The sequence below is a fragment of the Arvicanthis niloticus genome, chromosome 6, assembly GCF_011762505.2.
Source record: "Arvicanthis niloticus isolate mArvNil1 chromosome 6, mArvNil1.pat.X, whole genome shotgun sequence".
Lineage (NCBI taxonomy): Eukaryota > Metazoa > Chordata > Mammalia > Rodentia > Muridae > Arvicanthis > Arvicanthis niloticus.
In genome coordinates this window covers 58,988,262-58,998,317 of record NC_047663.1, presented here as the reverse complement: position 1 = coordinate 58,998,317, position 10,056 = coordinate 58,988,262, and the positions used below count along the sequence as shown (strand labels likewise).

Sequence of the window (10,056 nt, the reverse complement as noted above, 5' to 3'; positions counted from 1 at the left end):
TCCAGACCCATGTCACCCTGTACACCTTTTGTTTTCAGGGGAGTTTGATGAAAAATCCTTAGTACTTTCTCTTAATTATTCATGAAGCCTGAAGTGCCTCATGTTTGACTCTATGACTTGACATTTGCTAGATGTTTCTGCAACTTGAAACTCCCAGAGGGGGGAGGGCAACTTGAAACTCCCAGAGGGGGAGGGCAAGGGAGAGAGCTGCACCTCTGTTAAAGATTCAAGGCCAAATCACTCAAGATTGAAATTAGCTTTCAAACCAGGGCTAAATTATCTTGGGCTATTTTTGGTCCCTTTGAAGCCATCCACATCTTTTTTCTCCCCAAGGTAACATCCTTATGACATGAAAACCTTACACTACTATTCTTAACAGACTAGTTTCCACAAATCCAAAAGCTAAAAATGTCACTGGGTAGCACCTGAAACCCACAACAGAGTCCTCCTCTTTACTGTAACTTGCAATTGAGGTCCCCATCAAATGACTTTCCTTGTTCTGTAACAAGCAGGGCAGTGGTGGTGGCGGCGTATGCCTGTAATCCCAGCACTCTAGAGGCAGAGACAGGCAGATGTCCAGGTTCAAGGTCAGCCTGGTCTACAGAGAAAGTTCCAGGACAGCCAGTGCTACACAGAAAGACCCTGTCTCAAAAACAGCACCAAACTAACTAACCAACCAAACCAAAAAGACCCAAGACACTTCCAGTGTAGAATATGGTATTTGGGGAAACATGAATTTGTGTTCCTGGCCATACATAGTCAAGCATATTTGGCTCCAAAAGAAATTATCTTATTCCTTTTAAGAATGTTTTGGCCTAGACTTCCCTCCCCTCATTAAAATCTTGTTTATTCCTCAGACCACCTAGATTGCAATCTCATGACCACCTTTCTAGTTCTGTCAAAATGAGTTGCCTCCTCAGCACATTTGCATAAGAAGTGCATGCAAGCACTGATGTGTGTGTTGTTAGGTAGAACCTAGCATACATATCATATGTACTAGCTCAACAGACTTTGCACTGAGGTGTTTTGAAACAGGATTTCATTCTGTAGGCCAGGTTGGTCTTGAACTCACAAGAGCCCTACTCTACTGAATGCTAGGATTACAGGTTCACATATTCCAGGCTGACCTCATAGCTGAAGATGACCTTGAACTTCTGATTCTGTTGGTTCCACACACTCAGAGCATGACAATTCCCAGATTATGAGGTGCTGGGATAGAGCTCAGAACTTCACTTTGCTAGGGAAACACTGCATCCCCAACCCTTAGGAGAAACCCAAACATGCTCATATACCGAAGAGATAGCATCAGCAGTTTTCTTATCCCTATGAGATAAGCCCGGTGCAAGTCTCTCCAGTCAGAAGTGGAAAGAGCAGGGGGCGATGAAAACGGATCAAGAGCGCTTTTTGATTCTATAGTTCTTTAAGGAATGTGATGAGGGGCGTCTGCATAGGGTCTTGAGAGGTTCCGTGGATATGTTGAAAAAGTAATGGGGTGCAGAACGGCCCACTTTGCAACAGCGTTTGTCTTTGAACGCGGTTTCAGGTGTGTTAGCTCAAGTGAACCGATGTTTTACCCTCCATTCCCAGGTCCTGAGGATTAAACGCGTGCTTACACAGCAGGCTCTCAACCACCCAGCTAGATTATACTGGCCCGCTTTATATTTTTTTATTATACTGGCCCGCTTTATATTTTTTTAATTTAAAATTTAGAGACAGGGGCTCTCTAAATTGTCCAGGCTGGACTCGAATTCCTGCTTCAGGTTCCTAATCGATTACGATTACAAGCCTGCACTGTCAGGTCTGATTACACGTTTGCAAACACTACACGCTTTACAAAAGACTGAGAATTCACGGAAGACTTCAGGGACAGAAAACTGGGGAAAGGAAGTCGATTGTGCGCTTAAATCACCACGCAGGCGCGCTGGAACTCGCCGCACTCTTCCTTACCCAGAATTCCCCGGGGCGGTGGAGACCACTCGCTCAACAGAACGGGGGAGACCTGGGTAGCGAGGCGGGCCTGCTTAGGTGCGCTGCAGGTTCCCATGAGCCTTTGCCGTCCCACCTCCCTCGTGTGAGGAGTGGTCTATTCCGAGCCCTTAAGAATAGGGCGCTCACGCGCGCTCTTTCTCTGCGGCCATCATGGGATCACGTTCCCCTCCATTCCGGAGCTGGTGCCTTTGCCGTGGCCGGCTGTTGGCGGTCCGGAGCGATGCTGAGTCTGGGCCCAGCCTCTCAGATCCGCCGTGGACGCCGCACAGATCTAGGGGAGCCTGGTAAGTCGAGGTCTGCATTGCGGGGCGACGCGCACGGGCGGGGTGTCGACTGCACTGATGAAACTAGAAATAATAGGAAGTGCCGTCCGAAGCGACAACTGACGACAACCCTATTTAGCTGACTGCAGTCGTTCAAGCCTCGGCGACTCAGTGCTAAACATGAGCATCCGAATTGTCTCTTGATTCTTATTCTAAATTTTCAGACGGGACATTGACAACGTGGAATAGGAGCAATATCCCACCGTGAGGTAAGAGTTTTTTTGGAATCGAAGTGGCTTAAGTTGTGTTACTGGATAGTGGTGTTCCAGGCACAGCCTTAAAATAAGGATTGCACTTGAACACGTGCTTTGTGCAGAAGTATTCATAACTACGGTCCTCCTTGGGGCTGGAGATGGCTCGGCTGTTAGGATGGGTTTTATTTGGTATCAGATGGGATCATAACCAGGAGGCTATATAACCCTAGTTCCAGGAAACCCAGTATGTTTTGGCCAAAAGAGACTTCATTCACAATTAACCCACCCACGTGGGAACATGCATAATTTAAGACCGGTGTCCACTTAATGGCTGAAACTACTCGTGGGAGTGGAAAGCTTGACTGCTGTGATGAGGTCATTAGTGGGAAGTGCCGTGACGATAACTGCTCCTGGCTGAGTACAGTCAAGCTCACCAGTGGCTGGTGTTTAGGATGAACTTATTCTGGACTTTTAACAACTGCTGTATTCCTAGGTTGGGGGATTAGAGTGGAAGATTGCCAGCAGCTGTGGCCTCCCATGAGTTGGGTCTTTCAATTTTCACTTAAGTGGTCTGGCCAGAGCCAACTCACTGGTGGCTAGTTGTAACTTGGAAATTACTCTCCTTGTAAGGCCTAGGATGTGCTAAGAACTGTAGGTTTCATAAGAGGCAGGCAGAGAGTTCAGGCCAGTCTGGTCCGAAGTAATGAGCCAGGGCTACAAAGAAATCCACAAGAAAAACCAGGGGGAGAAAAACAACCTAGATTTTTGGGAGGCTGCCATTTAAAATAATTACGTTTCTGTGATCCATCTTAGGGTGTCCTTTTCAAGTTCTGAGAACTGACTGCAAGACTGCAGATTGTGTTGTTGGCACCAGCAGAGGAGGTGAGTTGGTCTATACAGTGACTGCCTGTCATCACTGGAAAAAGATATCAAATGATGATATCACCTAAAATAGCTGGAATTACCGGCAGATTGGTGGTGGTGAGCCTATGGTTTTCTGAAGATATCTTTTAAATGGTCCTAAATGCTATTGATCTAGGCAGGAGTGATTCTGAAATTTAGTTCTTTTGCAGGCTATGTTCCAGAGGAGTCTCCAGCCATCCTGAAAGCTAGCATCCCAAGTAATGTCTGCCAATTTTGTTCTGGATGGGTACATTTGGTAATCCTGTCTACCACATGGTCTTCTGCACCTTTTAATAAACGTGTTTATAAAACTGCCAGTGTGTTGGGTGAATCCTTTAAAATGTGTGTACAGTTAACCATCAAAGCACTGTATGTAATGAGGCACAGTCTGGTATTGGTCCTTAAAAACATGTATTTGAAGAGTAAAGTTGAGTGGCAGGTGTCAGTCCAGCTCTAGCACTGTAAACGTGTGGTCAGTCTAGGCTGTTGTCACAACTTTGGGCAAAGATTCCAAAGCATGTAAGGCGCCCACTCCTGTCCTTGGCTGCAGTACCATGCAAGGACAACCATCTTGTCCAGATCCTGTAAACTAGTTTGCTTACCTGGCCTGTAGGGCTGTGCTTCCCCATAACTGAGTTCAGATTTTGACCACTTAGTTCAGGACAGTTCTCTTGGGCTTGGTAGGATGAGCAAGCAGTTGCTCATTATTGGGGACTAGGAGTGCTAATGGGTATTAAGAACCCCCAGTTTTTCCTCTTTGCTAACTAGGACTTAGCTAGTTCTGGAGCCTTGGTAAATGAGTTTTTGAAAAGCTAAGACGTACTAGGTAATGGGAGAAGAACCTGAAACAGCTGAAAAAGTTGTGCTGGTTGAGTAAGGGAGCTAGGCAAGGGACTGCCCTACACAGGTTGCTAGCCAACAAAAGTGCTTCGGCTTGAGCTGGGTTTTCCACACTTAGTCTGAGACATACTGCCTTAAAGGCCCTGGGAATTGGGAAGTAGGTAGATGTCTTGGAGTAGGTGCCTATGTTACCTGTCTAAATTGTAAGTGCCCAATAAAGAACTTTTGGTCCAGGTGCACTGTTCTAGGAGGGCAGTGAGATGGAGACATCCGAGCCCCTTGAGCAAGTACTGGGAGTTGGGTTTGAGGACAAAAAGTATTCTGATCTCATCCTGGTGAGAGCTGAGTAGGGCTGACATTCCCCATAGGAGGGACCCTTAACCTGCCTTGGCCATCCAGGACTCCCTGGTTAGGACCCTGTGTCATGTCTGAATCACAGCCTCCCTACTCTCCTGGCCCCTAGCAGGTGTCACAGGGCTCCCTGTGGGGTCCTGCTGACTCATACCTCCCCTGGCTTCCTCCCCAGTACCTGGCCCCTCACCCAGCTCTAGGATGGTAGGTAGGTGGCCCTGTTTTGGAGAGCGCTTCCGCAGGCTGAGCAGGAAGGGCTGTGGTAATGAGAAGATGTCCACATTATTGCCCAGGTCAATCCATGTGACATTGGGGAACTTGCTGGGGTCCTTAAGGGTGTCAGTGAGGTCCCTCAGCAGAGCCCGGGTCAGTCGGTTGCCATTGAGGGCTAGTGTGGTGAGACGGGGCAGGGTACTGAGGGCTGGCAGTAGCTGTAGGACCATGTCATCTGTCAGGCCTGTGAAGCCCAGCTCCACACTGTCCACTTGCTCTCCGCAGCGCTGAAGATAGCTGGTTACCCGTTCCAGGTCCCGTGAAGTCAGTGGAATGCCTGACAGATCTACCATGTTGTCTGGAGGATTCCCAGATAGGAGGGCCTTAAGACTGAAAGAAAAGGAATAAGCAGGTTAGTGGCTATCACCACAGAGCTGCTTGGCTCATTTCTACTCCCCCTAAGGATGGAGAGACCAAGGGAGTCCTGCTTTGTAGTACCTGCTTCAGGCTGAGCAGGATGGGCAAAGCTGTGTGTAAGGCTGCCACTCCAGTAGCTCTTCAAGCCTATGTTTTTATATGATGCCTGCAGTTTCCTCTTAACCCCTTTGTTTCCTACCCTGTGCTCTTTAGCTAGTTAATTACAGTCTGTGTTTCACTTGCCTAAAATAAAATTAAAAAAAAAAAAAAAATGGAGCTACCATCATCACAGGGTTATGAGGAACACTAAACACAAAGTGTTACAACAGTGCCTCCTATAGGAAATGCTGTCGTTAATCACTTGGCCTGAGCTTCATCAATCTGACTTGCCAAGAGTTGAAGACAGCAGGCTGGTGAGAGGGCTGGAGCAACAGGGCTGCTGGAGGCTCGATGCTTTCAGCTCCTTCCTCTCCCTGCCATCTGCTGCCCCTTGCCTTGTTCTGCAGCCCAGACCACTTGGCCTGGTGGTAGATGTGCCCCCCAAACCCACTCCCATTGGCGAGCTACTCTTTCTCTGAGTTCCAAGCAAGCCCTGAGTCTCCTACACTGAGGACAGCTCAATTTGCTGTCAGCTCAAAAGTCACAGTCAGCGTCACGAAAGCAGCTCTCCTTAGGCCCTCTTGAAGATGGGAGATGAATTTCGTTCTTTGGAAACTGAAGGTAAAACTCTCAAAAGCATGAGATTCAACTGCTTAGAATCCTGCCTGGAATTTGTTGGTTGTGACATTAGTGTGTTGGGTTCTATGTCAGTGTCATTAACAGAGTCAACCCAGCAACCTGAAGATGGCTGACAGTCTACAGCCTAGAGTCACTAGAGTCAGGTAGGTAAGGATTTGAGTCTATCTCTGCTGCTTACCAGCTTCAAGGTCTTAGCCAGTCAAATGGCAAAAATATTCGTCCCCATTCACTCTTAAGTATTTGTTATGGCCCTATTATGTGTCAGGCAATGGCCTAGGCACTGGCATCACAATGGTGAACGGAGTGGACAGGAACTCTGTTTTCCTTCTATCATGGAGGAGACAGGGAACAAATAAAGATGACAAAGTATATGACCTGATGTAAAGAAAAAGCAAGCATGGTCCATCAGAAGATCTGGCCAAAGGAAGCAGTGTCAGGTGGGAAGGCCCTGACTGCAAAGCTAGAGGTGGGGGGGAGGGGCAGGGGAAGGGAGAGAGAGAGAGAGAGAGAGAGAGAGAGAGAGAGAGTGTGTACCTGTGTACCAGCAGGTCATTGTAGCCCAGGTAAAGTAGAGCATGGAGAAGTGAAGACAGACAGGAGGCATGGGCTGATCACACAGTAGGTGCCTGTTTTAATTTCATTCAAGTGTGAGGAGAAGCCATCTGAGAGAAATGAGCAGGTTTCACTCATACATTTCTCAAATGGAGAATGGACTGAGCCTGCGTGTGGGCACTGGCAGACCAGAGACCTAGCTGGCTATGGTGGCTCATACTTGCAATTCCAACACTTGGAAAGTAGCAGAGGCATGGGGCATTGTAATGTTAAATCTAGCCTGACCTACATAGTAAGACTAAAAAAAAAAAAATCTCAAAAAACAGGGCATGGTGGTGCATGCCTATATGGTGGTGCATGCCTATGATCCTGGCACTGGGGAGGCAGAGGCAGGTAGATCTCTTATGAATTCGAGACCTGTCTGGTTTGCATAGTGAGTTACAGGCCAGCCAAGGCTACTCAGCAAAGACCCTGTCTCAAACAAATAAAAAAACAAAAACAAAGAAACCCAAAGCTTCCAATAGTGGCGCATGTCTTTAATCCTAGCTTTTGGAAGACAGTGCTACATAGTAAGACTGTCTCAAAAAACCACCCCTTTCCCCACCCCCAAAAATGACAACAACAACAACAAAAAAAAACCCACAACAAAACCAAAGCAATAAAAAAAGCAGAGAAAGCGCAGGGGTAGGGAGAACTGGAGAGGTGGCTTAGCAGTTAAGAACACGTGCAGCTGTTGCAGAGAATTTGAGTTTGTTTCCTAGTACCCATGTCAGGCAGCTCACAACAACTTGTAACTCCAGCTCCGGGGGATCTGATACCTCTAAATCAGTGCAACCCTTTAATACATTTCCTCATGTCGGGGTGATCCCCCAATCAAAAAATTATTTCGCTGGGCAGTGGTGGTGCAGGCCTTTAATCCCAGCACTTGGGAGGCAGAGGCAGGTGGATTTCTAAGTTCGAGGCCAGCCTGGTCTACAGAATGAGTTCCAGGATGGCCAGGGCTACACAGAGAAACCCTGTCTTGGAAAAAAAAAGAAGAAAAAAAACCAAAAAAATTTTATTTCATTGCTACTTCATAACTAATTTAGCTGCTGCTATGAATCATAATATAAGTATATGATGGGCAGGATATCTGATATTCGACCCTTAAAGGGGTCATGACTGCTGCTCTAGACTCTGAGGGCACCTGTACTCACATGCATACATGACGACACAGACACCTAATTATTTTTAAAATCTATTATTTAATATGTATGAACATTTGCTGGCATGTATGTTTGTGCACCACGTGCCTGTCTGTTGCTGGAGGAGGCACAAAATACGGTTGGATGCAGGGAGTTACAGTTGTGAGCCTTCATATGGGTGCCAGGAATCTGACCCCAGTCATTTGCAAGAGCAGCCAGTGCTCTGAACTGCTACTGTACTCTGATGTTCATCTCTGAACATCTCTCCAGCCCCATGATGGTTAGTTTTAACTATCAACTTGGAACAATGTAGAATCACTTGGGAAGAGAAACTCAGTAACTGTCCAGATCAGACGACCTATGGGTATGTCTATGGGAGAATGGTCTTGATGACTGAGTTGTTTCCCCTTTCAGGAAGTCTGCCTCTCAGCCTGGGTTCACTTGCTTCCTACCAGGAGACCTGTGTGCATTATATCTCAAGCCTTTTGTCTTTAGGGACTATAAAACTCTGCAGGGTCTTCACTGCTGTATGGCTGAGACAAGGTTAGACTTTGGATCCCCTGGCAGGAAATACATCCCAGAGAACTTTCTGGAAGTGGGTTTTGATGGCCACACTTGAGACAATGTTCTTGCTTTAGCTTTGAAAGTACAGGATTACAGAGGTACATCATCATGCTTCCATCCCAGAGTAGGAACATCAAGAACTAGAAATTCCTCATGTCCCATCCCCACCTGTCCATCTAGGGGCCATACTTCCCAACTCCCACCCTCGGGATGTCCTTCTCACCATCTTTCATGTACCTAGAATGACCAAGTTACTTTATCAGTTCTTAAATCCAGCATGATCTTACCCCCTTTAAGCTGGATTTATTGACATGCCCTCTGGCCCTTCCCTCAGCACAATGCCCCTGGAAGACTATCAGTCAGCAGGGTTGGAGCAGGGCAGCCTATGGGAACTGCCACTCACCAGGCCTGTGGCTTCCTCTTCAGCCCTCGGTGCCTCCTCCACTGTGAATGAGGGCTAAGGTGGTAGGTCAGCTGTCGGCACAGCTTCTCCATGGCACCCATTGCATCACCTTCCTGCAGAGACAACCACAGGCACAGGTCTGTGAGGTGTCCCTGGAGGTGCCTCGATCCCCATTCCTGACTCCCTGGCTCTCTGGGAGTTCAGCACAAGACAGGCCTGCTCAGTTGCTCCTGGTGAACAGCCTTTGGCGGGAGCAATAGATGCTATCTGTGTGTGCATGCATGCACGTGTGCATGTGTGTGTCATGTGTGCTGGGAATTGCATCCAGGGCTTCAAACATGCTAAGCAGGTACTCTACTACTGAGCTACTCTCTGAGCATCTGCCTTGTGAATTAGTTGCCATCACCGGAAAAACAGACATTCATATAAAAAGTCTGGATTGAGGGGGTCTGACCATGATTGGCTAGAACAGACCTGTTGAGCAGGACATTGTATGGCCCCTGCCAGCTCACGGTATCCAGAATCCTTCTTTTTACTCACACAATGTATTTTTTGAGTGCTTACTGAGAAGCAGGGCTATGATTATGAACAAAAGTTCTTGTATTTTACATAATAAAGTATATTATTTTTACTTATGTCTTTCCTCAAAGTGGGAAAATAGACATCTGAGAGGGCCAGTCTTTACCAGTGCAATCAGTCCACCTACACCACTTGTTTGGTTCAGCAGCATTTAATATTTTTTAACATGTATAGATATTTTGCTTGCATATATATCTGTGCACCATATACATACAGTGCATACAGAGGCCAGGAAGGGGCATCAGAGTCCCTGGAGTTACAGATGATTGTTAGCTAATATGTGGGTGCTGGGAATCGAACCAGTGTCTTCAAGAGCAGTCCGTGTTCTTAATTGCTGAGCCATCTCTTCAGCCCTCTTTCATCAACATCTCAATTTGTGACCCTGAGTACCACGGCCTGAACTGTATCCCTTCAACGATTATACAGTGTTTCCCGTTTTCCTTTTCTCTTCTCCTCTTCTTTTTGAGACAGGAGTTCTCTCAGGACAGACAATTCTTTTCTGGGAAGAGTCTCTCCTGGCTGTCCTGGAATTTATTATGTCACTATGTGACCAGGTGACTCAAATTCACAGAAGTCTTTCTGCCTCTGCCTCCTGAGTGCTCGGATTAAAGGTGTGTGCCACCATGCCTGGTTTTCCTGGGCACTCTTGATCTGTGACTGGTTGATTTCCTGGAGGAGTTCACAGCTACAGACCACATTCATTGAAAGCTTACTGTGCGCTGAGTTCTAGGCAAAGCACCTGAGTAGTAGTGACTCAGTTAATACTCCACACCCATGTGAAGACAGTTCTGCCTTGCCCCTTCACA

At 47.1% G+C, this 10,056-nt stretch overlaps 1 protein-coding gene, 1 long non-coding RNA gene and 3 other non-coding genes across 5 annotated transcripts in view; 4 read left to right on the top strand and 1 right to left on the bottom strand.

Moving 5' to 3' along the window:
• Positions 1-2,104: 2,104 nt before the first annotated feature.
• Positions 2,105-3,723, top strand: LOC117711558 (uncharacterized). The gene is made up of 4 exons (XR_004607134.2): positions 2,105-2,273; positions 2,477-2,521; positions 3,320-3,388; positions 3,580-3,723. It is a non-coding gene; the product is annotated as an uncharacterized LOC117711558 (long non-coding RNA).
• On the top strand, positions 2,324-2,397 carry LOC117712149 (small nucleolar RNA SNORD49). Its single transcript, XR_004607218.1, has one exon. It is a non-coding gene; the product is annotated as a small nucleolar RNA SNORD49 (small nucleolar RNA).
• Positions 2,870-2,926, top strand: LOC117712150 (small nucleolar RNA SNORD49). The gene has a single exon (XR_004607219.1). It is a non-coding gene; the product is annotated as a small nucleolar RNA SNORD49 (small nucleolar RNA).
• Positions 3,438-3,509, top strand: LOC117712212 (small nucleolar RNA SNORD65). Its single transcript, XR_004607271.1, has one exon. It is a non-coding gene; the product is annotated as a small nucleolar RNA SNORD65 (small nucleolar RNA).
• Positions 3,724-3,803: 80 nt separating the features above from the next.
• The window catches only part of Lrrc75a (leucine rich repeat containing 75A), a 46,637-nt gene continuing 40,384 nt past the window's right edge, over positions 3,804-10,056 (bottom strand). Inside the window, exons 3-4 of the mRNA XM_034507295.2 lie at positions 8,672-8,784; positions 3,804-5,203 (exon numbers count right to left, since the gene is read on the bottom strand). Of these exons, the coding sequence (XP_034363186.1) occupies positions 4,672-5,203; positions 8,672-8,784 (645 nt within the window). The 3' untranslated portion in view covers positions 3,804-4,671. The remainder of the gene's footprint in view (positions 5,204-8,671; positions 8,785-10,056) is intronic.